Below are 27,516 nucleotides of genomic sequence, written 5' to 3' on the forward strand. Positions count from 1 at the left end.
TGCTGGGGTGCTAGCTCTAGCTTTTGGGTGGAGCCTCACCCAGACTGCCTGTCACGGCCCCGCCCCACCAGGGCCTGAGCCCGGTCCCTGCTGCTGGCTTGTGGAACCAGTTCGCAGGAGCCCGTTTTCTCAGATTCTAGGATTTTACAAGCCCACCCTTTCAAACGGTTTAGCCATGGTGGGAGTATTCACCCTGTGGAAGCTGCCATCGCTGCAAATCAGCACTAATTTTCAGAGGCCTGTTTGCTGCTGTACCACTGGTTCCCGCCTTCTCAGCCATCCCTCCAAGGCAACACGGTGGCCGCAGATCTGACCTCTGGGTCCAGCTTCTCCCTCCCCCTGCAGCCCCAGACCCAGGCCAGGCCATGGTCCCTGTTCGAGTTCTCTCAGGGTCTCTCCGCCTGGCCTGTCCCGCCTTTTCCTTCTGCCGCATCCTTTTGGGCAAACACTCTAGCCTTCAGATGGTAGGGAGCAGGGGCTCTTATCTTTGGTACTGCAGGCCCCCTTTGGACTCCCTGTTGGGGTGCCCTCACTGGCACCCTCTGCCCCTTCACAGGATCCTCCCTGGCCTCCTCGTCCACAAGTAGATGCCCTGACTTTGCATCCTTTCCCTCATAGGGATTGGCTCCCTGGCTCCTACTAAGCGCAAGGCCCTGAGCCAGCCTGGTGTATTGTTTTCACTACCATCCTCAAAGCAGGTATTAACACCACCTGCCCCACCCCCCAACCTGACGTCTACCACTAGAATGCTGAAACCCGCTGCTTCATCCCTTGGTTCTGCTGTCGCCCAGCAGGGTGACCTTGGGCAAGTCACTTGGCCTCCTTCAGCTAGTAGCCCCATCTGGAAGTGGGCACAGGAATCTCTCCTCCCAGAGCAGCTGGGAGGGTCAAATGCGTTAAGAAGCCTGGCGCATAGTCTGCGCCCACTAGTTAGAAATGGTTTGTGAACTTTTGTTGGACTCTTACACCACCCTTGGGGCTTCCCTCATAGCTCAGTTGGTAAAGAATCTGCTTGCAATGCAGGAGACCCCGGTTCAATTCCTGGGTCGGGAAGATCCCCTGGAGAAGGGATAGGCTACCCACTCCAGTATTCTTGGACTTCCCTTGTGGCTCAGCTGGTAAAGAATCTGCCTGCAATGTGGGAGACCTGGGTTCGATCCCTGGGTTGCGAAGATCCCTTGGAGATGGGAAAGGCTACCCACTCCAGTATTCTGGCCTGGAGAATTCCATGGACAGTCCATGGGCTCGCAAAGAGTCGGACACGACTGAGCGACTTTCACTACACCACGCTAGGGGTGAGTTTACCCAGCTACCGTCTGGAGCTTAAAAAAATTATTAAGGAAAAAGTGAGGGGGAGGGAAGATTTTTAAAAATATTCTCTTCAAAGCAGCTCCGAGTGGCAGCCATTGTTTGGCGGAGCTCTGCGCAGGGCCCGCTCATGGGGCGCGGGTAGCTCTGCTCCACGCCCCTCGCTCCCATCCCAGACAGTGCTGGCAGGAAGCGATCCGCCCGCGAGTCTATTTTGAGCAACTCCCGTCTGAGGTGGTGCCGGTAGAGAGAGAGGTGGCCCAGGGCTGCCAAAGGGCAGGGAAAGAAGCGGGGAGCGGGAAGCGGAGGCTGGGGAGCACATGCAGTCCGTCTCCTGCAGGGGAGGGGACCCAGAAGGGAGGCGTCCTGGGGGGTCCCTCGTATGGCTCCGGCTGCACACCCTGCAGGCGGGGAGCTTGGTGTGGTTCACCAGATGGCAGGGGTGGCAGGTGACAAGGGCATGACAGAGGTCAGGTGTCACTTTCCTTTTCCGTCTGTGAAAGGACCACCACTTTGTGATCACAGGGGCTCAGATGAGAGGTGAGACTGGGGTGCCCACAGCCTTTAGGTGGTCACTGCTGCCAAGATCACGAAGGAGTGTCAACAGTTTTCTCGTGGTCACGGATATTCCGTGCAGGGACTGGCCTGGGAAGAGGTGACCGGGAAAAGCAGGAGTTAGCCAGGCAGGGGCCTGTATGTGACCCATGAGAAGGTCAGATGGTGCTGTAGTCTGTTCCCGACCCGGCGTCGGGGGGGGGCCAGAACCATCTGGGACGGAGTCCGCGTGACAGGTGGGTTGTTGGGGATGGCTTGGGCAGCCAGATTCCTCTGTCGTCATCTGCTCTCCTGTGTTGTCATATCTCTTCCTGGTATGACCTTGGTAGCCCCTGGGACAGGCAGGGCGAGTGTCTCGTCTCCACTGGGCAGGTGGGGAAACTGAGGCTCAGAGAGGTGAACTGGCTTGCCCAGCGTGGTGTGGTAAGCGGCTGTCAGCGCCGGGCTGCAAGATGCTGAGGTTGAATTGGAGGTTCCAGAAGGCTCATAGGAGGTGAAGGGGAGGCACTGCTCCTGGAGGGGGCTGTCTCAGGCCCACCCTCTCCTGGCACTCTCTTGACCATGCCCATGACTCCTCCCGAGCTGGGCAAGGCCGTCCTGGGACTAGAGGATGGTCACCGTATCGGACAACACAAAGAGGATCAGAAGCTTCCCTTGTGGTCCAGTGATCAAGGCTCTGCCTTCCAGTGCAGGGGGCGCAGGTTCAAGCCCTGCTTGGGGAATTGAGATCTCATATGCCGCAGTGGGGCGAAAAAAGAAAAAGAGAGTCAGGTTGAATGGAGTGCAAGACAGGGGTGCAGAAACCCTCCCTAGGGCAGGGCTGACCCCAGCTGGGGTATGTCCACTGGCTCTAGCTCCCAGGGGACAGCATTCAAGATCTCCAAATCAGTGGATGGGTCAGAACAGGTTTTATTCTGTTTTCAGCAGTCCTATCAAGTCGCTGCCAACCTAGATCTGGGGTGACTCTGGGAAGAGGAAGATGGGATAGCTTAGTGCCTGACATTCCAGCTCTATGGGGGCTTAGGGGAGAGACACACCAACATGGGCTGCAGTCAGGGAAGGCTTCCTGGAGGTGGTGGCACTGGCGATGGATCCTGAGGGATGACTGGGATTTCAGTAGATAGAGGAGAGACAAATGCAGGCACCAGAAACATAGGTATTCCTATGGAAGACCCTCCTGAGCCCTCATGGTGCATATGCACATGGCCAGGGCAGACAGCCCAGGAGGCCCGGGGGCTGTCCATTCATGAAGGGTCTTGAGACTGGCTTTCTCCTTAGGGTAGTGGGGGAGGGAGGCATGGAAGGCTTATAAGCAAGCCAGTGAGTCTGTGCTGAACTGGAGCCTCAAGTCAGAAAGGTAGGGCAGGTGAAGGCACCTGGACCATAGGAAGGTATTGGGCCAGAGGGAGGAGATCTAGATTTGAGATCTAGTTCTTCCGCTGCCTGTCTGTGGCCAGGGGCAGTCACTTCTCCTCTCTGGGTCTCAGGTTTTCCGGCTGTCAAACGGGGCTACTGTAGGGTAATGTTTTAGCTTGGATGGAATCATTCATGGAACGTGCTTAGCGCCTCCTGGCACATGGGGATGTTTTTAACACCAGCAGGCATTGCGGTCATGGGGTTGATGCTGGGCTCGAGGGGTTCCTGGGGGCAGCTTAGGTTCCCGCCCAGCTGGGCCCTTGTCTGCCCCTGCAGCCAGCCCTCCTGAGCCTGGCGTCCATCGGGGTGAGCCGGCCCCGCCCTGCCCTGTCCCCCCTGCGTCCGGCCTCTCCTCCAGGTTGCAGCCCCCTCATCGGCGCCCCGCTCCCCGTCTGGTGTAACCCGGTTTTTCTGCCCTTCCACACCTCCCCTTCCTCTGGGTGGGTCTTCGCCATCTCCGGCCACCTCTCTGCCGTCTGCCTCGGCGCTCTGACTTCCTGGCCCCGTCTCTCACCCGGTGTCATGATCTCAGGCTTTCATCCTGCGTGTATCTCTGTCCTCCTCTCCTCGTCTTGTCTCTCCACACCCTGCGTTCGCTTCTCGCTCCCCGGGTCCATGTTTGTCTGTCTGTCCATCTGCTTTGAGCCCCCCTCCGTCCGTCTCTCTGACGGCTGCCCTGCTCCTCTGCGGGCCTCCCCGCTTGGCCTCTCACTCACTGCATCTAGGTTTGTCTGCCTGTCTGTCTCCCGCTCACTGTCTCTCTCCCAGAAAAATGCTTGCAGGAGTGATGGATGGTCCACTAGAAAAAGATTAACAGGTGTGCGCTTGACTAGAAAAACAGCTGTTGCGAAGGAGGAGGGGAGAACGCAGGTGACCTTTCCGGGAGAGCCAGGCGGCAGGCTTCCCATCAGTTGTGGGTGGGCGGGCGCATGTGCAGCGCGTGGCCCCGAGCGGGGTGACCGCCGTTGCGGACTGTCAGCGGCCACATCTTTCATCTCCCTTTTGGCGGGCTGGGAAATTGGTGACTCTCAAGAGCATCTGGGCCCTGTCTCAGCCTGGGATGCTGGGCCCCAGCCCCTCCTGCTCTGGGGGCCTCTCTCCGGGTCCCACTTCCCTTTTGGGACCATTTTGTGAGTTAGATGTAATTACAGATGGAATGGTGCCTTCTCCTTTGATCTGGCCTTGAGAGGAACTGCCAGTTTTATTAGATTTCCCAGGCACCAGGCGGGAAGCCGAGAGTTGGGTTGCTATTTTTTTCTCTTTTCCTTTTGACCCAAGTGGAGTCAAAGTCAGGCCCTGAGCCCCTGTTGCTCTGTGGGAGAGTTGGGCCAGAGCGCTCCAGCTGGTCCCTCTGCCTGGACACCTTCTCTTCTCCCTGTTACCCACTCCCCTTCTTGGCTTTGAGGTCTCCTTGAGATATCACTTCTTCCAAGAAGCTGCTCCAGGCTCCACTGACCCTATGGCCCAAACCACCTTAACTTCCCTCTGTTTTTATAACCTGCTGACTGGTTTGTTAACCCACACGATGGGCTTTGCCAGTGGAGCCTGCACTTCTCAAGGGCAGGAAGAATGTCCTGATTGGCTCACCACCGCCCAGCCTGGGTAGCACAAGCCCAGCCCTTGACCGACGCTGGGGAGAGCCTGCAACAGTGGACGAGTGAATGGATGGATGGATGGGTTCAGGGGTGGGGGTGGGGACTGGGAGCGCAATTTGGAGTCTGACTTGGTGGCTCTGCCACAGCCTTGCCAGGTGACTCTGAGCACGGCAGTTCCCTTCTCTCAGCCTCAGTTTCCTCATCTGTAAAACGGAGATGACAACAGTGGCCTTGCAGGGTGGCTGAGGTGTCAGTAATTGAGTTGGGGTTGAGCTCAGGCCTGACAAATGGCCCTTTCCTGCTGCATGATTTGGGCAGGAGCAAGCTGATCCGGCGGTGAGTGGAGACCAGACCCTTCAGTGGTCCTGGCAGAACCAGGGGAGCGGAGAGGGGCGGAGAGAGAAGGGGCTGGAGCCCTGTACGGCCCTCCCCTCACGCCATCTCCCATTTTGTGGATGAGGAAACTGAGGCCTGGGCAGTGAGGCCGGACTTGGAACCTCACCCCAGTCACGGCTATAGGGCGGCTTGTTTAATGCACTGGCGTTCCTTGGGTAGTCCCACTTGTGGGGGTGTCACGTGCTGCTGATAATTAGCAGGTATACAGCTCCAGGGGCAGAGGGTGGGTCTGTGGACAGAGGGGCTAGTCTCCCTCTGAGTAGCTGGGACTTTGACCTTCAGGGGCTTCCCTCATGGCTCAGATGGTAAAGAATCTGCCTGCGATGTGGGACACCTGGGTTCGATCCCTGGGTCAGGATGATCCCCTGGAGAAGGGAATGGCAACCCTCTCCAGTGTTCTTGCCTGGAGAATGCCATGGACAGAGGAGCCTGGCGGGCTACATATAGTCCATGGGGTCGCAAAGAATCGGACATGTCTGAGTGACTTCCCCTTTGACCTTCAGCCTCTCTGGGCCTTAGTGTTCTCCTCCGAGCAGCAGGTGAAGTCAGCCCCACTGACCGGGTGGTCCAGTGTATTGAAAGCCATGGTGGCACACGGTAGGTGCAGGGACTCTGTCTGCCCTTCACAGAGCTGGTGGTATCCAGCCACCCACAATCTTGAGAAGGCAGTTGTTAAGGAAGGAAGGAGGTGGAGGGAGGGCTGGGTATGGAGGGGTGAAGGGCAGAGCCTTGGAGTTAGGCTGCCTGGGTTCAAATCCAGGTACTAGCTGTGCAGCCTCAGGCAGGGGACGGGCCTTCTCTGAACCTGTCTCCTCATCTGCATAATGGGTTCTTCAGTTCAGTTCAGTCGCTCAGTCGTGTCCGATTCTTTGCAACCCCATGGACTACAGCATGCCAGGCTTCCTTGTCCATCACCATCTCTTGGAGCTTGTTCAAACTCATGTCCATCAAGTTGGTGATGCCATCCAACCATCTCATTCTCTGTCATGCCCTTCTCCTCCTGCCTTCAATCTTTCCCAGCATCAGGGTCTTTTCTAATGAATCAGCTCTTCACATCAGGTAGCCAAAGTATTGGAGCTTCAGCATCAGTCCTTTCAATGAATATTCAGGATTGATTTACTTTAGGATTGACTGGTTTGATCTCCTTGCAGTCCAAGGGTCTCTCAAGAGTTTTCTCCAACCTCACAGTTCAAAAGCATCAGTTCTTCAGTGCTCAGGCTTCCTTATGGTCCAGCTCTCACATGCATACACAACTACTGGAAAAACCATAGCCTTGACTAGACGGACCTTTGTCAGCAAAGTGATGTCTCTGCTTTTTAATATACTGTCTAGGTTGGTCACAACTTTTCTTCCAAGGAGTAAGTGTCTTTTAATTTCATGACTGCAGTCACCATCTGCAGTGATTTTGGAGCCCCCCAAAATAAAGTCTCTCACTGTTTCCATTGTTTACCCATCTATTTGCCATGAAGTGATGGGACTGGATGCCATGCGTGATCTTCGATTTTTGAACGTTGAGTTCTTAGCCAGCTTTTTCACTCCCCTCTTTCACTTTCATCAAGAGACTCTTTCGTTCCTCTTTGCTTTCTGCCATAAGGGTGGTGTCATCTAAATATCTGAGCTTATTGATATTTCTCCTGGCAGTCTTGATTCCAGCTTGTGCTTCATCCAGCCCTGCATTTCTCATGATGTACTCTGCATATAAGTTAAGTAAGCAGGGTGACAATATCCAGCCTTGACGTACTCCTCTCTCAGTTTGGGACCAGTCCGTTGTTCCATGTCTGGTTCTAACTGTTGTTTCTTGTCCTGCATACAGATGGGCTCTTATGAAGGACTAAGTGACATGATACTTATGAAGTGCACAGAACAGGACCTGCACACACTCACTAAATGGGTTAGGGTCGTGGGCAGACAGGGATTTCAGCAGTTGCTGGTTTGCCTTCCTGTCTTGCTCTGTGTCTAACTGTGTGACCTCAGGCTGCCTTCTGAGCCTTAGCTTCCTTATCTGTAAATTGGGTATCATAATGTGGCCCTCAGTGGGCTGTAGGGGCATCATTGCCCAATTGATGGAAGGTTGGCCCCATGCGTTCCCATGTCAGTAGACCTCTTGGGACAGCAGAGAGGATGCAGAGGCCAAGTGCAGAGGGAGGATGGGGGTCCGAGGACACCGACCTGCAGGCCATGGGGCCAGGGTGGCAGAGCCAGGCCTCCCTCGGGGTTTGAGAGCTGATGGGTGTCCAGAGTGGGGGATCCATGGCTCTCCTCTGGCCTGACTGGGTCCCCGTCCCCTGCCCCAAACCCCACAGCCCGAGGAGCTGACCAACATCCTGGAGATCTGCAACGTGGTCTTCACCAGCATGTTTGCCCTGGAGATGCTGCTGAAGCTCGCCGCCTTCGGGCTCTTCGACTACCTGCGCAACCCCTACAACATCTTCGACAGCATCATCGTCATCATCAGGTGCTGACCCCCCCACACCCCCGCCCCAGCCTGCGGGGTTAGAGATAGAGCGAGGCAGGAGGGGGATTAAATGCGCGGGCCCCAGCCAGTAAATGAAGTTGTTGTTGTTGTTCGGTTGCTCAGTCGTGTCCAACTCTTTGCAACCCGATGGACTGCAGCACACCAGGCTTCCCTGTCCTTCATTATCTCCCGGAATTTGCTCAAACTCATGTCCATTGAGTCAGTGATGCCATCCAACTATGGATGTAAATGAAGTACATAAGATCAGAGGAAGTCAATTATACTGAAAACCAGTTATGAAAATATTTGAAAATGTATGATTTATCAATATAGATGTGCTTCTGGATGAATGAATTAAATATCAAGATCAATAGTAGTGGGTCCATGACAACCCCATTCCAGAGAAAGGATGAGCATAACTAATGTCTGGAAATTCCTGTATCAGCCATCACGTGATAGAAAACTACCAGTGATTTCGATTGGCCACAGGGTCATAGGGACTGCTGATTAATTCTCTGCCGTTTGTTGTTGACCTTCATAATTAAAGGAATGTTGAATCTCAAAAAGAGTTCAGCGATACTCATGGGCTGTAGACTTCTTGAAGGGGGCGGTCCGTGGAATCCAGGTTCAGAGCCCTGGATTTAGGGTGCCACGAACCGCAGTGACCTGTCAAACAGTATCTTCACAGTATTGGGTGAACAAGTGTATGAATGGAAGGTGTGCATCTCCGCCTCCCCGGCCTCCCCTTCTTCCTCTGCCCTCGTCCCGGCCTCCCACTGACCCCTCCTGCCTCTCTCCCCTCCCCGCCCTGCCTGCTGGCCGGGCCACAGCATCTGGGAGATCGTGGGGCAGGCGGACGGAGGGCTGTCAGTGCTGCGTACTTTCCGGCTGCTGCGGGTGCTGAAGCTGGTGCGTTTCATGCCCGCGCTGCGGCGCCAGCTCGTGGTGCTCATGAAGACCATGGACAACGTGGCCACCTTCTGCATGCTGCTCATGCTCTTCATCTTCATCTTCAGGTGAGCCCTGCCCACCCTGGGGCCACCCCCACGGGGCCTGCCAGGGCCGTGGGCAGGGGTCTGGGGAAGTGTGACTCAGCTTCTCCAGGCAGCACCCCGGACCTGGGTGTGAATCCTGGCACCATCACTTCATCCCTGATGTCTCTTGGCAAATCCTGCCCCTCTGAGCCTCAGTGTTCACATCTGTAAAATGTGAACCAACTCTGGTGCTTCTCTTAGTGGGCTGTTCTGAGAATGAAACAGGGCGGGTGGGCAGACAGCATGGTGTGTGTGTGAATCCCTTGAGCCACCTCCATCCTTCCTCCAGCATCCTTGGGATGCACATCTTTGGCTGCAAATTCAGCCTGCGCACGGACACAGGAGACACGGTCCCCGACAGGAAGAACTTCGACTCCCTGCTGTGGGCCATCGTCACGGTGTTCCAGGTGAGCCCCGGCCTGTGTCCACGGGTGTCTGCGCTTTTTGGAGGTGCCCCCAGACTCAGCGAGTCCGGGGAAGAGCAGCAGCCTGCAGGGAGGCCCCTCAACCCCAGCCTCCAGTGGCCAGACTGCCGCAGCTCTGGCTGTGAGAGCTGGACTGACCGCCCAGTGCCCGTCCCTGTGCGTCCACTCCTGCCCTGAGACTTTGGGGTTAGAATTCTTCCCTGAAACCGTTTCCTCATGGGTACTGTGGTCTTGGGGGTGGGGTTGTGGGCGCAGCCAGGAGGGAGCGCTGGTCACCGGGGAGCGAGTGTTAGGGCAGGAGTGTGTGATGCAGGCCTTGAGGGTGTGGGCAGGCCAGGCGGCAGGAAGAGCAAGGTGTGTGTGTGTGTGTGCACGCACACACACATGTGCATGCGCTTGGGTCTGTGGCTATGCCCCATCCGAGGCCATGATATGCGAGGACCCTGGGTGTGCACGATTGTGTGTGAGAGGATGCTGTGTGTAGGTGTGCACGAGCTGCTGCCTGCCTGCAGCTAAGGTACCCAGTGGGCTGGGCATACTCAGGGGCTAAGCAGTCAATCCTGTCCCCCCACAGATCCTCACCCAGGAGGACTGGAACGTCGTCCTCTACAACGGCATGGCTTCCACCTCCCCCTGGGCCTCCCTCTACTTTGTTGCCCTCATGACCTTCGGCAACTATGTGCTCTTCAACCTGCTAGTGGCCATCCTGGTAGAGGGCTTCCAGGCGGAGGTGACTGTGGCTTTGGTGGAGGAAGCACCCCTTTGGGGCCTATATGAGACTGGGTGGGGTGGGGTGGCCTGGATAGAGAAGGACCACAATTCAAACATCTAGCAGGCAACGGGTCTCCAGAGGAGGGTGTTACCAGTGAGGTGGTGAGCTTCCCATCACAGGAAGCATGCAAGTGGAGGCTGCATCTAAGACCCCTGCCTATCCCCCAGGGATATAGGAATAAGCCTCTCCATCTCTGAGATCCTAGAGTCCCCAAGACCTGGGATGCTGGATCCTTCCTGCTCCATTTTCTGAGGCTTGGGGGACACTTGCAGTCAGGCAGATGTGGATTTCTGGCTGAGGTCCTCATTAGCTTCTCACTTCCCTTTTCAAAGCCTCAGTTTTCCCATCTGAAAATGGTATATGTGTGTGGGAAATGGTAAAAACACCCATTGAAAAATTCAGGAGGGAGGGAAGGGCTAAACTGACTTTCGTTCCAATGTGAGGGACGGTCTCCCAGGGTGATGCCAATCGCTCCTACTCGGACGAGGACCAGAGCTCAGCCAACATGGAGGAGTTCGACAAGCTCCAGGAGGGCCTGGACAGCAGCGGAGGTAAACAGATTTCCACTCGTCACCTGAGAGGCCAGGACTTTTCCCCAGAGCTCCAGGCGGGCGGAGGGTACAGCATCTAGTCTCCCCTTAAGCCAAGGCTCCGGGACTGCTAACCTTCTATGGTTTGTTGTTTATAATAGACAGAAATGCTGAATCTCAAAAAGGTCGGGGACAGTCATGGCTCTCCTGAATTCTAGCCATGCAGCCCACCCTCACCCCTCCACACAGCTGGCCTGTTAGGAAGAGTTTTGGGCCTCAGGATGCCTGGGTTCTGTTGAGTACTTCTGGGCAGCTGGGAAGAAATGTCCCCAGCCCATGCTGTGTCCTTCTCAGCAACTGGGCTAGACAGGTTCTGCCTTCTTCAGGGAGTGAGGCTCCCATGCTGGGTGAAGCCCAGAGCTGGCCTCTAAACATAGAAGGCAAGGGCTTCACTCATCCAAAAGTAAAGCTGAGATCCTTGGAGATGGGCATAGGGGAGGCACGTGTAATGGGGTCCAACCAGGAGGACTTCCTGGTGGAGGAGGTCTCTCCAGAAAAATTCTTCTTTTCTGTTACTGTCCATGTCTATTTCTTCGTCTCACGGCTTCTTATGCTCTTGTCTGTCCTCCTATCTGCCCCTCCTTCTGTCTCTATCTGAACCCTCCAGATCCCAAGCTCTGCCCAATCCCCATGACCCCCAATGGGCACCTGGACCCCAATCTCCCGCTGGGTGGACATCTGGGCCCCACTGGGGCTGCAGCATCTGCCCCCCGCCTCTCACTGCAGCCAGACCCTGTGTTAATGGCCCTGGGCTCCCGCAAGAGCAGTGTCATGTCACTGGGGAGGGTGAGCTACGACCAGCGCTCCCTGGTGAGTCCTTGTGGGGTGCTCTGAATGGCTGCTTCCTGCCGGGTATGTGCTGAGTGACCCAGAGAAGATGTGTCTGCCGGTCTGGTACCAGCCTCAGATTGTACCTAGGCTTGGGACACCAGACTGCCCAGCCAGAACCAGGCAGGGCCCATGTCATTGCATTCCTGGGTGTCCAGGGAACAAGGAATGAATTAATAAGTGCTAGTGGGTCTGGTGCAGAGTTGGGTTTTTGTCTCAGCAGCAATGAGCAGGGTAAAGAGATGGGCCTTCGGGTTGGGGAGACCTGAGCTTCAATCTGGCCTCTGCCACTGCCAAGCTTTGTAACCATGGCCAAGTTACAACGCTTCTCTGAGCCTCCAGTTTCCTTTCCTGTAAAATGGGCAGATGCCTTAACTTGCTGTACCTTTCTCACGAGAAATGAGGTGGCAGGAGGGACAGAACCACAGGGTGGAGGTGACCAAATGTCCCAAGATGAGGATGGAGTGAGAGGCAGAGCAGGGACAGGTCTCCTGGGGTCTAGCCCATTCTGTCCCCCAGTGGCTGGGTGGGTGGCCCCCTTTGGGCCTCAGCGGGTGTGCAGGTTGCCTTCAGTCACAGCTGTGACTGTGTGATGGCGTTGACCAGAGCCCTGGGCTTCCTCCCAGTCCAGCTCTCGGAGCTCCTACTATGGGCCGTGGGGCCGCAGCGGGGCCTGGGCCAGCCGTCGCTCCAGCTGGAACAGCCTCAAGCACAAGCAACCGTCGGCGGAGCATGAGTCCCTGCTCTCCGCTGAGCGTGGCAGCGCCCGGTGCCGCGAGGGCGCCCGGGAAGAGGGCCCCCTGCGGACCGCGCCCCTGCACGCCCCGCACGCCCACCACGTGCATCATGGTCCCCACCCGACGCACCGTCATCGCCACCACCGACGGACGCTGTCTCTCGACACCAGAGATTCGGTGGACCTGGCCGAGCTGGTGCCCACCGTGGGCACCCACTCCCGGGCGGCCTGGAGGGCGGCGGGCCCGGCCTCTGGGCACGAGGACTGCAATGGCAGGATGCCCAGCATCGCCAAGGACGTCTTCACCAAGATGGATGACCGCCGGGATCACGGGGAGGACGAGGAGGAGATCGACTACGTGAGTGTGCAGAGCTCTGGGGCAGCCAAAGGGACCATGAGGTGGACAGCGGGCATAGAACGGGGAGGGGCCGAGGGGCAGGGCTTGAATGGGGCCCCACCTAAATGGGCGTGGGGAGAGGGCGTGCATGAGCAGGGGCAGGGCCTGGACTGCCCACCTCTTGGTGGGCCCACCCCTGGCACAGAAGCCCTCCTGGCCTACCCTGGGTGGGGCGAAGATTCTGGTCTTGCTCGGAGAGTTCGGAGGTCATCTAGTGGCCACACTCTGCTAGATGGCCAGGAGGGGTGGAGGGGTGGAGGTGAGCAGCTCTGGGAAGCGCTGACCTGCCTGACCCCACGGGCTTCTCTTGCCAGACTCTGTGCTTCCGAGTCCGCAAGATGATTGACGTCTACAAGCCTGACTGGTGTGAAGTCCGCGAGGACTGGTCCGTCTACCTCTTCTCCCCCGAGAACAGGTGGGCAGGGCCAGGCTTGGGGTGCCGTTAGTGTAGGGGTTGACCTGTCTGGGAGAGAGAGATTTCTGCCAAGCCAAACAGGACCATTGTGGGGGCGTCACTTATACCTCAGAGCCTGCAGGGGAGGGAGGGGTTCGTGTGGGGGCTTTTCTGAGCATCTTCTCTACCCTAGGCCATTCCTGTGCTGGGCACCAGGTTGGATAAATCTTCTGAGAACCTGGGGTGCTTCCCTCTGTAGGGGGCATCAAAGGGCTGCCTGGGGGAGGCAGCCTTTGTGCTGGGCTTTGGAAACAGACAGCATTCTGTTGATGAAGAGGGAGGTGTGAGAAGGTGGAGGCCGGTCCAGGTGGAGAGAGCAGCCTGAGGAAAGGCCTGAGGGCAGGAACTGAGGGTATCTGGCCATGTGTCCCCATGCGGCTGAAGACATGGGCTGTGTTTGGAAAGCTTTGAGCGTCGAGGCTAGGTGGGCACCCTTCATTCTGGGGTGCTAGGAGCTTGCCGTGTGGTCAGGTGGCATCCTGAGAAGATGTGAAATCGCCGCCTGTGATGTGTCCAGAAGAGAAGGGTCAGCTTTCCTCTGGGCTACACTGGTCCCCATGTGTGCCTGGGCCTTCTGCCTTCCTCCCGGCCAGGGTGAGGGACAAACTGACACTCACGTGGCCCCTGCCCACCCTGCCCAGGTTCCGGGTCCTGTGTCAGACCATCATCGCCCACAAGCTCTTCGACTATGTCGTCCTGGCCTTCATCTTCCTCAACTGCATCACCATCGCCCTAGAGCGGCCCCAGATTGAGGCCGGCAGCACCGTGAGTGCCTGGGGCCTTCAGGCGGTGCAGGGGACAAGGCAGAGGGACAGGCTGCCAGGGCCTGCTGTGGGATAGCGTGAAGGGCTTGGGGGATGGGTGGTTGGAGAGCTCTACGAGGCTGGATGCCACGGAGGGACATGTGGCCGGGAGCAGGCCTCTGGAGAGGGGGCCACCTCCATGGACTGTGAAGTGGCAGCCTCTCCTGGGTGCCCCTTGGCTGAAGGCAGAGGCTGACAGTTCTGGGAGGCCCCTGGACCCACGGCCTCTCCCGGCTCTTTCAGGAACGCATCTTCCTCACTGTGTCCAACTACATCTTCACAGCTATCTTCGTGGGCGAGATGACACTGAAGGTACTGGCTTCACCTGGAATCTCTCCGTCCCCCTGTCCGGGGCCCCAGGTTGTGGTCCAGCCTCCGTCAGCTGGTCACCCACTTGCCCCGAGGCAGCATTCCACAGAGGGCGCTGGAGGCCCACTCCCACTTGGTGCCAGCCACTGGGTTGGGCTCCTGGGGTGGAGGAAGGAGGAGGCAGGCAAGGTCAGCTTCATGTCTGCCGGGCGGGTGCTCACACGCATTTCCAGTGTCATGGAGGTACCTGCTGGAGGCGTGGGGCACAGGAGAGGGTTCTGTCTAGGGTGCTTCGGGGAGTGCTTGGCTTCCAGTGGGGGTTAGCCAGATGTGCAGGGAGCAGGGAACTGGGCAGTTGTGGGCCTGTGCTTCAGGGAGCAGCTCCTTGGGTAAGGGGACAACTATAGCCTGCTTCAGAGGGGTGGCAGCAGACACATCCACTCCTGCCCACCTGCTCCCTGACACCTACCTGACCCCGCCCATCGCCCCGCCCCCAGGTGGTCTCGCTGGGCCTTTACTTCGGGGAGCAGGCTTACCTGCGCAGCAGCTGGAACGTACTGGACGGCTTCCTTGTCTTCGTGTCAATCATCGACATTGTGGTGTCCGTGGCCTCGGCTGGGGGAGCCAAGATCCTGGGTGTCCTCCGGGTCTTGCGGCTCCTACGTACTCTACGACCCCTGCGGTGAGGACCCCCAACCCCCGCGGATGGGAAATCCCTGCACTGCCTGAGGGATCTCCCAGGGTCTAAGTGAACCCTTCACTCGCCCCCTCCGCACCCACAGCGGTCCTCTGTAGCATGTGCCGGGCACCATCTGAACCCCAGGCTGCGGGACCTGCTCCTGGGGGGGCGGGGCCTTCAGCAGGTGCTGGAAGGCCGGGGGCTGAAGGTGTGTCCTTGGGGGGCTCAATGCATTCTCTGGGCCTCTAGTATCTAGAGGAGGGTGCAGTATGTATCCCAAGGGATTGGGGTAAAAGCACTGCGTCTTGCTGTGCGTATAATCTGCGGCCTGGGGGCCTCTGCTCTGGTGACTCTGGCCTAATAGGGGCTGTCCCAGGCCTGGCTGATGGCTCATGGTATCCTTGGCCCTTCCCTGCCTGCAGTGTCATCAGCCGGGCACCTGGCCTGAAGCTGGTGGTGGAGACACTCATCTCCTCCCTAAAGCCCATCGGCAACATCGTCCTCATCTGCTGCGCCTTCTTTATCATCTTTGGCATCTTGGGGGTGCAGGTGAGGGGCCCCAGGCTGGGCTGGCAGTAGGCTGGGCTCTGTAGTTGAGGAAGAGGCTCCAGGTTCTTGCCCAGCTCTCGGGACCTTGTGCCAGATGCCTTGGTGGAGCAGCCATGGTCTCTGCCAGCAGGGAGCTCCCATTCCAGGCAGGGAGGCAGACAGGGCCCAAAGGGCTGAGGGCAGAGCAGGCGGGGTAAATGGAATCCCAGGGGTCCAAGGGAGGCAGGAACACAGGGCTGGGCTGGGGACAACGGGGAAGGAGGCAGCCTTTTCACTGGGCCCTGAAAGACAAGTGGTTTGGGCAGGTCACAGGCAATATATGTCAGGGGCAGATGGGCACACGGGGGGCGAGGGGGATAAGCAGAGCACTGGTGGAGAGAGTCCTGGAGCTACGACTGGCGTGGAGAGGTGAGCTGGACCAAGGGGGCGCGAGACCTGGAAGGGCAGCTTGGCTTCATCGTGGTGGGCACCATGGAGAACCTCTGACCCAGGCAGGGCCTTGAGCTGACTCAGATTTTGGTTTAGCCCAGTCTGGGAATAGGATAGGGCTTCCCTCATAGCTCAGTTGGTAAAGAATCTGCCTGCCATGCAGGAGACCCCAGTTCGATTCCTAAGTCGGGAAGATCTGCTGGAAAAGGGATAGGCTACCCACCCCATTATTCTTGGGCATCCTTTGTGGCTCAGCTGGTAAAGAATCCGCCTGCAATGCAGGAGACCTGGGTTCGATCCCTGGGTGGGGAAGATCCCCTGGAGAATGGAACGGTTACCCACTCTAGTATCCTGGCCTGGAGAATTCCATGGACTATACAGTCCATGGGGTCGCAGAGTCGGACACGACTGAGCGACTTTCACTTTCAGGGCTGGACAGGGAGGAGGGGGTGCAGACCATAGACTATATGTTGGGGGGTGGCCAGAATGACCTGGGTCTTCTGTGGTCTGAGCTGCCACTGAGACCCTGTTTCTTGAGGGTCCGAGCCCTGTTCTGAGGCCCCCAGGCTCCCCACCTGGTCCTGTGTTCCGGGCTGTAGCTTTGGAGGAGCCCTGTGCATAGGTGTCCTGAGAGATCACAGCGTGGCTGCCTGGGCAGGAAGGGCTTCGTGCAGACAGTGGATCTGCCCCTTCCAGGCAGTTGACATGGAGAGGGCTTGGGTCCCTAAGAGGGTCCCCTTGCTTCTTTCTCTCTCTCCTTTGGAGATGTACAGGCAACTTGCTTGTGTGGAATCTCTGCCTGAATCCCCAGTGTGCGTTCCAGGGTCTGCTCTCTGGGGTCTGTGGAAGAGCTGGGAATCAGACCAGGCTGTGAACTTTGACTCTGCCACTTTCTGAACCTGAAATGACTTTGGGAAATTAGCATCACGGGGTCTCAGTTTTCTCACCTGTGAGATGGGATGAGCGTAGCCCTGCCTCATGTTAGAAGACTTGGAGAGCAGGTGGGGTGCAGTGGGTTGCTTCAGGCATGCACAGAGGACATGTCCCTGAAGGGGCAGGTCCTTTTTGCGATTTGCATCCCAATTGCACCCCACCCACCACCATCCCCTGGGAGCACTGGCTAGATGGTCACTAGCCCTGTGTCCCTACCCCCAGCTCTTCAAGGGCAAGTTCTACCACTGTCTGGGTGTAGACACCCGCAACATCACCAACCGCTCCGACTGCGTTGCTGCCAACTACCGCTGGGTCCATCACAAGTACAACTTTGACAACCTGGGCCAGGTGAGCACCCCCTCCTGCTCCTGATCGAACCCCCAACATGGGTGGGGGCGACAGCTCTTCCGTGCCAACAGCCCTTTTTGGTGCCAGCAGGACTAAAGACCAGGCTCTAGTCCTCCCCTGCCAGGGTTTCTGCTTTTCAAGCCTTGATTTTCTTTTCTGTAGAATGGGTAGGGGGAGAACTCCCTTCACAGGTAGTGTGAGGCTTAGGAACCCTGAATAGAGAGTGTCTGGCAGGTGCTTGGCATTTAGTAAGGACTTTAGTGGACATTGGTTACTGGTCCTCTTCCCCCACCCAGCCCTTTCCCATTCTGGAAAATCTTCTTAATGGCAGGCTGATGACCTTAGACTCCTGAGTAGGTCCCCGCAGAAGCATGTTGGAGGTTCTAGCATGGCCTGGAATCTGAGATCCCTTCCTGGACCTCTTAGCAGCTGTGTGCCCTCAGGCCAGTTCTGTCCCTCTCTGTGCTCCAGTGTCTTCATCTGTAAATGGGAGCGGTGAGAGCAGGTCTGTGATTCCTAGGTCCCCAGGCTCTCTGCACTCCAGACCTCTGTGATCTAAGGGTTCACAGGGACATTTGCCCCTTGAGCTGTAAGGACTTCGTGTGCCTCCCTGGTAGAGAGGGCTCCTTTTTTGTCCCCTGTCCTGCTCTTGGGCCTGAGCCCTTTCCAGGCAGTCCTCAGCACCATTCCCTCTGGGAAGCGAAGAGGGTCTGAGGCCTGGATGGACAGGATGGAGGGGCCAGTACAGGGCAGGAGACCTCTCCCATGGATGCTTTGGCCTACTGTCCGTATAGAAGCCTTGGCTATCTCCTGGGGATCACCTCTGTTTCTAATATTAGTGAGGGTAAATATTGCCATTTACAGACAAAGAAGCTGGGACCCAGAGACATGAAGGAGCCTGCCCCAAGTCACACAGCCAGTGAGTGGCAGAACTCGGGCTGGTCCTGCTTCAGGCACTAGTGGCAGGGCCCCTCATGATTTCAGGAACCTCCAGTTTAAAGTTTCCACTGATCCTCCCAGCCAATGCAGCAGGCAGGCCCTGAAGGGTTAGAGCCATTCTGCGGGTGAGCGGAAAAGACCTCATGAATTTTCTTGCCCGCTTAATTTCAGAGCTGAGACTGGAGCCCAGTACTCCCAGTCCAGTGCTCGTTCTCCTGCAGCAGTGCCTGCAGGACACAGGGCAGGCACACGGTGTGTCCTCAGAAAAGGTCTGTCAGTCAAGGACACAGCTCTGCCCTGGACTTGGGGAAGGCCTCTCTGTCCCTCTGAGGGGGCAGATGCAGCCTGAGCTGCCCATACCATCCCCCCGCCCCCTTCCTCCTGTGTCTTCCAGGCCCTCATGTCCCTCTTTGTGCTGGCCTCCAAGGACGGCTGGGTGAACATTATGTACAATGGACTGGATGCCGTCGCGGTGGACCAGCAGGTGGGCACGGCCGGGCTGGGTCTGCCCGGGCAGCAGTGGAGGGACACGGTGTCTTTGGGGGCCCCGGGTCTGAAGCTGGCGTCTCCCACTGTCAGCCATGCCCGCCCCTCCCTGTCCTGGCTGCGCCCTCCCTGTTAGGGCTGTGTTCTGGCTGGTCTAAGTCTGTGCTCCGTTTGCTTCCGAAAGCCCACTCCCTGCAGGGAGAGCGCTGTGAGCGGGCTCTGCCCGGAGGGCTGCAGAGCCCGTGGGTGGAGAAGCAAGAGTAAGAGAAGGCCGGGGCCGGGCCAGCTGCGAGGACAGCAGGTGCATGCCTGGGTGGGACAGTGAGTCATGAGGCCAGGGCCGGGGGTAGGAAGTGGAAGGAGAGTGGCAGGAGGCAAGTAGAGGAGGTAAGCAGGGCAGGAAGGTCAGCAGGGCCTAGGTGCACAGCTGGGGCTGGAGTGGAGGGCAGTGGGCATCAGTGAAGGGGTAACAGTGAGGAGAGCTTGTGGGAGCCTCCTGGGGCTGCTGGGCGAGGATGGATTTGGGAGTGGGAGGGTGGAAGGGGTCAGAGAGGAGGCTGGATCTGAGTCCTCACCTCCAAGATCCCTCTGAGACAGGGGTCCCCTCAGGGGCTAGGGGGGGCCTTAGGCAAGACACATGGCTGATCAGGGTCAGCAGTGTCCTGGCTACAGGAGTCATCAGGAGAAGGAGCAGGGAGATGCTTTAGGTCATGACAGGACCCACTCAGTGAAGGCATCAGAGCTGGGGATGCCCCCTAGGCCTGTAGGCCCCCTCAGGCTCTTGGCTTCACCCTGGACAGCTCTGGAGTGGACATAGAGGTGGAGGTTGGGGATGTGGGGGAATGAGAACACGTGGTAGCATCACCTTCCACTTCTTTGTACATTCTTCCTGCCTGCCACCTCCACTAACACACACATGGACACACACACACACACACACACACACACACCCCATCAGGGCTGTGATCACTCCTCTGCTGGCTGCTTTGTTTCCTGGTTTGTTTCTAGAAGAATGGATGGTTGGATGAATAGATGGATGATAAGCACATGGATGAATAACTGGATGGATGGGCAAATGGAAGAATGAGTGGGTGGATGGATAGGTTGGTGGGTGGATGACTAGATGGTGGGTAGAGGAAGAAGACGGATGGCAGGAAAGGGGGCACTGTCTTTGCTGAGCACCATCCTTGTGCCAGGCAGGGTGGGCACTTCCTACCTTCACTTCCTTAAAATCTCCCAGTTGCCTGGGAGGCTGCTATTGGTGCCCCACCCCTGCATGGAGGCTCAGCGAAGGAGGGTACCCCCTGCAGTGGGCCCCATGGTGCCCGGCCAGCCTCCATCAGCCCCGTCTGGTCCCTGCAGCCCGTGCCCAACCACAACCCCTGGATGCTGCTCTACTTCATCTCCTTCCTGCTCATCGTCAGCTTCTTCGTGCTCAACATGTTCGTGGGCGTCGTGGTGGAGAACTTCCACAAGTGCCGGCAGCACCAGGAGGCCGAGGAGGCGCGGCGGCGCGAGGAGAAGCGGCTGCGGCGGCTGGAGAAGAAGCGCCGGAGTGAGTGGGTGGCCTGCGGGGGAGGGGGACAGCCCCCTGGCCCCAGGGCTCCTTTGCCCGCTGCTCTGCGGAGGCCTGGGCCTGACCCCAGCCACTGGGCCTCTGGACCCAGAGGGAACGGAGGTCTCTGTGCCCCTGGCCTTGCCCTTCCCCAGCATTTGCCTGACCTGACCTCTGTCATCAGTGTCCATCCAGAGTCTGATGGTGACCCCACTGCCTGCCCAAACGAGGCCCTGCAGCTTAGTCCAGGCCGAGGGCAGAAACAGAGCCTGGATGCCCAGCCCTGAGCCATGGGACCCCCCAGCAGACCCAGAACCCCTGAATGGGCACATTTGGGGTGGATGAGGACAATCCCCCTTTGCCACCCAGCCTCACGTTCTAGCCCCGTTTCCTCGAGGTGCCCTGGCTGGATGGGGTGGACCTGGCTGACCCCCAGGGCCAGGGGTGGACCCGATCTCGCCCCCCCTGCCTCCTCCGTCCCCTCCACCTCTCCCTCTGTGTGCTCTACCCCCACCTCTGCCCCAACCCTCTGTGGTCTGTGCCACCCACCCCGCACCCCTGCAGAGGCCCAGCGGCTGCCCTACTATGCTACCTACTGTCCCACGAGGCTGCTCATCCACTCCATGTGCACCAGCCACTACCTGGACATCTTCATCACCTTCATCATCTGCCTCAATGTGGTCACCATGTCTCTGGAGCACTACAACCAGCCCACGGTGAGCCCCGGCCTGGCCCCTGGCCTGAGGTCACATGGTGGGTCGGGTCCTCAGTGGGTCCTCACCCCAGGGATGGGCAGGCCAGGGTCTGAGCAAGTCCTGCACGGGGTCCTATGCTTAAGAAGCTCAGGGCCTGGTAGGATGGATGAGTGAGAGAGGTCACTCCTTTCCAGGGAAAGGTCCTGGTGAGTGGGGTGGGATGGGGTGGGATTGGGGTGGGGTGTGACATTCAGGTCCAGCCTTGAACATGGGTGACAGTAGCTGTGGTGTGTTCACTGAGACTCTCTGCAGGACACGCTGCAGATGTTAACTCTCTAATCCTCGCAGCAACCTTAATGTGTGTGTGTGGTGGGCTTTCTCCAGATTTTATAAATAAAGAAACCAAGGCTCAGAGGCATAAAATATGCTGCCCAAGTCATTCAGTCAGTGAGTGGAGGTGGGACTGGAACTCTGGTTTGCCACCTGGCTCTGCTACTACTGGGCATATGGAGCCTGGCAGAGGGGCGGGGCTATCGAGGGCAGACACTGGAGTAGGACAGATGACCAGTTCCCAGCTGGTTGCAGGCAGTGTTCATGAGGGACATGAGGGGTGTGTTATGTAGGGGCGAGTCTCTGAGAAGACTGACTGGAATGGGGGAAGAGGGGAGAGCAGAGCCTCCAGATGAGGAATTGGTACGTTATTTTAAATGGTAGGAGTGAAATACAATGAGTGCAGGCAACCATTGATGGCAACCATTGATGGAATGCAGCCGTAATGGTAGAACTTCTAAATTAGCATGAAGAGACGGAATAAGAATAAGTTCATATTAACCAGGTATTTATTCTGTCTGGTCTTGGACTATTACCTCATTTAATTTTGATAGCAACTTTCTGAGGTGGGTGCTATTATCATCCCCAATTCATAAACTGGAAAACTAAGTCCTGAAGAGGTCAAGTGACTTGCCAAGGCTACAAACAAGGAGTAAGTGCTGAGTCTGAATTTACATCGATTAATAAGTGGTCTGGTTCTTAACCACTACCTTAACCATTACCCCATACTGCCTCCACTGAGTGGCAACTGGACCAGACCAGCAGAAATAAGGAAAAGGAAACAGCAATCTGAAATAAATAGTGCACATTAAGTAAGGTGGGAAGAGTAAAAGCAGATATGTGCATCATTGTATTAAGTGTGAATGGAGTAAATCCTCGCGTTACAAGGCAGAGATTTTCCTGACTGGAGTAAAGGTGGTGGACAGGTCACGGGGCCTGGATCATGCTTCTCTTTGCTGCTCCTGCAGTCTCTGGAGACAGCCCTCAAGTACTGCAACTACATGTTCACCACTGTCTTTGTGCTGGAGGCTGTGCTGAAGCTGGTGGCATTTGGTCTGAGACGCTTCTTCAAGGACCGGTGAGCAAAACCGGGCTGGCTGAGGCAGCAGAGAGTGCACTGCAGGAGGGGGAAGCAGTCCTGACCCCAGGGGAAACTTGGAGCAGCTGGAGGAGGGGAACCAGTGAGTCTGAGGACTGATGGCCATTGACCACAGGCGCTGCCTTCAGCCCTGACGAACGCCTCTCATGAGTCCTCCATACACCACAGGTAGAGCAGGACATACCTCATGCGAGTCCTTCTTTTCAGAGGGAACAAGTGGAGCTCAGAGAGGTTGATGGACTAGCCCAAAGCCACACAGAGGGAGCAGCTGGCTCAAGATTCAGACCTAGGAGTCAGAACCCATTCCTCCTCAGATGTTCCTTTAGCCTGGTCAGCCTCTTGCTTGAGGGATAGAGGCTGTGGTGGGATTGGGGTTGGGGGGCAGCGAGGGAGCTGGAACCACTGGGATCTTTAGGGGATATTAGGGATCCCCGAGGGCCATGGCAGGAGGGTGGAGGGCTGGGAAACTCCTCCCAGCTGGAGTGTGTCTAAGCTCAAGTGCTTCTGGCCCTGCATCTCACTCCCGCTCTCTGCCCGGCCGCACAGGTGGAACCAGCTGGACCTGGCCATCGTGCTGCTGTCGGTCATGGGCATCACGCTGGAGGAGATTGAGATCAACGCGGCACTGCCCATCAACCCAACCATCATCCGAATCATGCGAGTCCTGCGCATCGCCCGGGGTGAGGGTCGGGCGGCGCAGCATGGGCCGCCTGCTGAGCAGGGGGAATAGGAGCCCGTCACACATCGACGCCCCCACACTATGTGCCCACACTTACCCTCGTCCTGACAGCTCTGTACTGCGCCCTGGCATGCCCCCTTCATATAACACCCTGCCCAGTGTGGTCCAGTCTCAGGTGGGGTTGAAAGGAACCGAGTGCCACCGAGAAAACACTGGGTCCTCACCAGCCTTTTGCCAGCTCTGGCTGGGACACCCTGTCCTTGAAACCCTCTTTCTTCTCCCAGAAGCCTCCCTTTCGCCCCAAGGCTGTCCTCATACTTGTTTCAAAAAACCTCCTGCCTCTGGCCTCAACCTTCTACCTGCCCCGCCCTTGCCCCCAGATTCCAAGGTGGTGAGGGGTCCGATGGAGAAACTCAGCAGTCACCCTGGGGCCTCTCCAGCCGGAGAGGAAGGGAGAGAGCCAGGGGCACTCACGCGCTGGTCATCGTGGCCTCATCACAGTGAATTATGTGCTCACTCACACACTTGATAGCCCTCTGGTCCCTTGTGCCTGCCCTCCTTCTCTTGGGCTTTTCTACACCGACACCCACCCAGGGGGGACATGTTTTTGTGCACCACCCCCATTCATCTGCACCCAGGGAACTGTAGTGCGGCATCTCATTCACGCGCCTCCACTTTCTCTCTCTACTCCATTCACACGCACACACACGCACAGGCCTGTCCCCGCTGGTCTGGGCTGAGTGGGCCGGGTTGGGTGTTGCCCACAGTGCTGAAGCTCCTGAAGATGGCCACGGGAATGCGGGCCCTGCTGGACACCGTGGTGCAAGCCCTGCCCCAGGTAAGAGCCGCCCCTCCCCCAACCTGGCCGCCATCGGAGTCACGCTGGGCCCCCTGGGGGGCGTGGGCTGTGACTTCCCTTCTCTCCAGATCTGCCCGGAGCCAAGGCAGAGTCCTGCCTCCAGAGGAGCAATTGTAAGCTCAGGGCGTGAGAGATGGGCGGGTTCCCATCTACTTCTTCCTTCCTTTCTTGGTGGAGCACTTGGTCCCGCCCCCCGCCCCTCCCCCACCTGCCTGCTCTGTACCCAGCCCTTGGGCTGGCCGCTGAGGACCCAGGTTCTGCCCCCAGGAGTCTAGGGGGACGACAGAGGCCTCAGGGCAGTGTGGGGAGAGGCCCGCACATGGGGAATCAGAGAAGGCATAAGGCATGGTGACAGGTATGACATTCTAGGAGGGGATAGCATGAGACCCTGACCTGGGGGTGGGGACCCTGCGCCCCCCACCATTGGTGAGGGGAAGGGAGATAGGGTCAGGGCCACAGAGGGTGCATCTTGTCCTCCCGGGAGCTCTGCGGTCCCGCTCTGCCCCTCCCCCGCTGTCCCAGCTGCTGACGGCCCCTCCTCCCTCCCCTCGTGCGGCCTCACCTCGCTCTGAGGAGAGCCTCATACACGTTCATTATTCACTGTGACTCACTTAGTCTTAGGGAACTCGAGGTGTCTTAAGGTAAAAGGCACAGATACAGCATGCGAAAGATGAGGATGAAAGATTAACAGCCCAGGGGAAGGGAAAGCAAATTCTCTCAGGCCCCTGGGCTGAGGAGGTTGAGTTCCGTTCTCAAGTTTGGTGTGAGTTTCCTGGCAGCCTTGTTGCAAAGGGAAAGCGACACAGCAGACAGCAGGTCTGGATGGAAAGCAAGGGCTTTCATTCAGAGAGCTGTGGCCTTTCCTAACATGAAATTCCTTTGGAGGAATTTGTCACATGGGAGATGGGGGTGATTTCTGGGCAGATAGTAAATGGTTTGGAGACCAGACTCAAGCCTCCCTGAAAGTCAAGGTGTTAGTCACTCAGTCGTGTCCGACTCTTCGCGACCCCATGGAATGTAACCCAGCAGGCTCCTGTGTCCATGGAATTCTCCAGGCAGGAATACTGGAGTGGGTAGTCATTCCCTTCTCCAGGGGATCTTCCCGACCGAGGGATCAAATTTGGGTCTTCTGTGTTGCAGGCAGATTCTTTACCATCTGAGCCACCAGGGAACCCATGGTCAAAGCCTAGTGCCCTGTGAGAGCCTGGGGACGAGGTGCCTTTATTTTTCTTGCCTGTGAAATCGGGGCAAGGGGTGTTGGTGGTAGTAGTTCTTATCTCAAAGGGTTGTTGTGAGGTTTAAAATAGTTAAAACTTGTAAAGCACTGGATCATAAGAAACACCACGGAAGAGTCTGCTAAGGACAGGAATGGGGGTGGCAAGTGTGTGCCCCCAGCCTGCCTGGCCTCCTGGCCCTTTCCCGTCTCCCTTTCCCCTTGTTCTGACCCCTGGGCATCCTAACCCTGCATTGGCATAGGGCACATGGAGATGCCTAGGAGGTCCCAGCTTCAAGTAGGAGACATGGGATAGTAATTACAACCACTTTAAGAGACGTGTGTGCCTGGAACCATGTGGTATTGGGGTGAGGGGCTTACCCCTCAAAATCTATTAGCTGGTCCTGGACATTTCCTTGGTTCTTTGTAAAGTGACATGAAAATGAAACCTCAGCCCTTTCCTTCCAGGCTTTGTCTCAGGCACACAGAGAGGAGGCATCAAGGAAGGCTTCTCAGAGGAAGTGACCCCTGATCCCGGTATTGAGGGGTGGGGAGTAGGCATTTTCTAGGCAAAGGCAGAGAGAAGGTCTTCCTGGCAGAGAAAACAGAATATGCAAATGGGGTCTGTTCTCTGTGTGGCTGGAGTCTGGAGTTGGGTGATCAGTCTGGGAGGGGTCCACAGGGCTGGACCTCAGCAGCTGGGGTCTCATACCTGGCCTCAAAGGTGCTCAGTGAGAGCTTGTCTCTTTAATAAATCAGCATCGTTTAATTAGACACTATTGGTGTGATTGTGGCGCAGCTCAGAAGGAAACCCTTGTCTGGAGTAGAGAAACATTAGGAGCCCGTGATTATCACGGTTTACTTTTCAGCAATTAACACGAACATCCTCAGATTCCATTCGTGCAGGTCTTCTGAGGGTTCTCAGAGACACTTCCTTTCTAGGGCGAGAACATGTTGGAGCCTTATCTTACCCATAACATGAGTTAAAGGTGGTCTCTGGCCTATGGATAGACTTGAAATAGGTTTAAAATCTGCGATATTTTTTCCCTCTGGAGCTGTGGGAGGAGGCTGGCTGGGTTTGCAGGAGGCATCTGGGGGGCCCAGTCTTGCATGATTCCTTTGTTACCACCTTTCTGGGGCCAGGGCTCGTGCTGGCCCAAGGAAGCAGATCTGAATTACTCCAGCCATGTCCCTGCTCTCCAGGACTTCGCAGACTGGCAGAGACGGTGACAGGGACACACCAGTTACACTCACGCTGTAAGACTGAATCCCCGTCTGTCTGAAGGAATCCAGGCAGGCTTCATGAAGGAGGTAGCATTACTGATGTGACTTCCTTTTCTCCTACTCTCCATTCATCCGTGGGATGGTACTGACCACACACAGGTGTAGAAGCTGTGTGCAGAGACCCTGGGGCCAGCCTGCTAGGCTTGACCCCAGTCCTACCACTACTAGCGATGTGGTCCTGGGCAAGGATTTCACCTCTCAGGACATCTGTTTCATCACCTGAAGAATGGGGGTAAAAGAGAGGCCATAGATCTCTGTGTGCAGCCATGACTAAGGAATGCTTGAAATCGGACCGCTCGTAGGAAGGGCTTCACGCTCGGTCACTTCGGTCGTGTCTGACTCTTTGTGCCCTCATGGACTGTAACTTGCCAGGCTCCTTTATCCATGAGATTCTCCAGGCAAAAGTACTGGAGTGGGCTGCCTTCTCCTAACCAGGGGAACTTCCTGACCCAGAGATCGAACCCGCGTCTCCTGTGGCTCCTGCATTGCAGGCGGATTCTTTACCACTGAGCCACAGGGGCCACCAGTAAGGGCTTCACACGTGTTATATTATTGTCTTGTGCCCTGTGCTGGACCCAGCCGGCCCTTCAGGAGGTGGCATAGGGGTGACAGACATGGACGCAGAGCCTGCCCTGACTCTCAGGCTGGCCCTTTGTCTGGAGCCTGCTGTGCCTCCTCCCTGGACCCTGCCCAGCCCCACCTGCTGTCCCCACAGGTGGGCAACCTGGGCCTCCTCTTCATGCTGCTCTTCTTCATCTACGCCGCCCTGGGAGTGGAGCTCTTCGGGAAGCTGGGTGCGTGATGCTGAAGCCGGCCTGGGGGGTGGGCTATGGAACAGGTCTGGTAGTGGAGGAAGGGTCCTGGCAGGGTGGGGAGGCCTGAGACACCCTCCCCCGAACAGACTGTCATGCCACGGTCTCTGTGATAGGGAAATGTTCCCACAGCGAGCCTTTGGGGGCTGGATGGGTGACCCTCAGCCATCCACACCCCCTCCCAGTGTGAATGGAGGCTTTGGAGAGATGCCCGCCTGGGTCTGCGGGCACTCCCATACCTGTGCAGTGGACCCCCCGCTTGGAGCCCCCCTAGCCGTCTGACCTCTCAAGGATGCCCCTTCCAGTCCCACCTGCCAGTGCTCATCCCCAGTCAGTGCCACCCCAGTAGGCAGAGTGGACGGGGCACAGATTGAAGGCAACGCAGCCTACATCCAGGCAGCCCTGCCCAGGCCAGCTCCAGAAAGCCAGGCTCCTCTGGGCATGAGCCCTTAACCTACCTTAGCCCAGCTTCTATCTCAGAAATTGATACCTGGGTGAAGCGAGGAGCCATGCTCACCTGAGCTTGAGTCTCCACCAGCGTGCCACCACTCTGA

The 27,516-nt window shown here is 57.3% G+C and overlaps 1 protein-coding gene across 2 annotated transcripts in view; it reads left to right on the forward strand.

Annotated features, from left to right (window-relative positions):
• The window catches only part of CACNA1I (calcium voltage-gated channel subunit alpha1 I), a 109,428-nt gene that overhangs the window by 73,584 nt on the left and 8,328 nt on the right, over positions 1-27,516 (forward strand). For both annotated transcript variants that reach the window (XM_088836764.1, XM_055394622.2), the window contains exons 10-29: positions 7,574-7,725; positions 8,556-8,741; positions 9,049-9,166; positions 9,759-9,914; positions 10,414-10,507; positions 11,154-11,356; positions 12,001-12,468; positions 12,822-12,922; positions 13,603-13,726; positions 14,008-14,076; positions 14,571-14,755; positions 15,175-15,301; positions 16,886-17,011; positions 18,345-18,434; positions 19,799-19,991; positions 20,556-20,707; positions 21,985-22,094; positions 22,662-22,795; positions 23,562-23,632; positions 26,866-26,944. In XM_088836764.1, the coding sequence (XP_088692890.1) occupies positions 7,574-7,725; positions 8,556-8,741; positions 9,049-9,166; positions 9,759-9,914; positions 10,414-10,507; positions 11,154-11,356; positions 12,001-12,468; positions 12,822-12,922; positions 13,603-13,726; positions 14,008-14,076; positions 14,571-14,755; positions 15,175-15,301; positions 16,886-17,011; positions 18,345-18,434; positions 19,799-19,991; positions 20,556-20,707; positions 21,985-22,094; positions 22,662-22,795; positions 23,562-23,632; positions 26,866-26,944 (2,938 nt within the window). The remainder of the gene's footprint in view (positions 1-7,573; positions 7,726-8,555; positions 8,742-9,048; positions 9,167-9,758; positions 9,915-10,413; positions 10,508-11,153; positions 11,357-12,000; positions 12,469-12,821; positions 12,923-13,602; positions 13,727-14,007; positions 14,077-14,570; positions 14,756-15,174; positions 15,302-16,885; positions 17,012-18,344; positions 18,435-19,798; positions 19,992-20,555; positions 20,708-21,984; positions 22,095-22,661; positions 22,796-23,561; positions 23,633-26,865; positions 26,945-27,516) is intronic.

The sequence above is a fragment of the Moschus berezovskii genome, chromosome 6 (genome assembly GCF_049115385.1).
Source record: "Moschus berezovskii isolate FMDL1 chromosome 6, NW_MosBer_1.0, whole genome shotgun sequence".
Classification (NCBI taxonomy): domain Eukaryota; kingdom Metazoa; phylum Chordata; class Mammalia; order Artiodactyla; family Moschidae; genus Moschus; species Moschus berezovskii.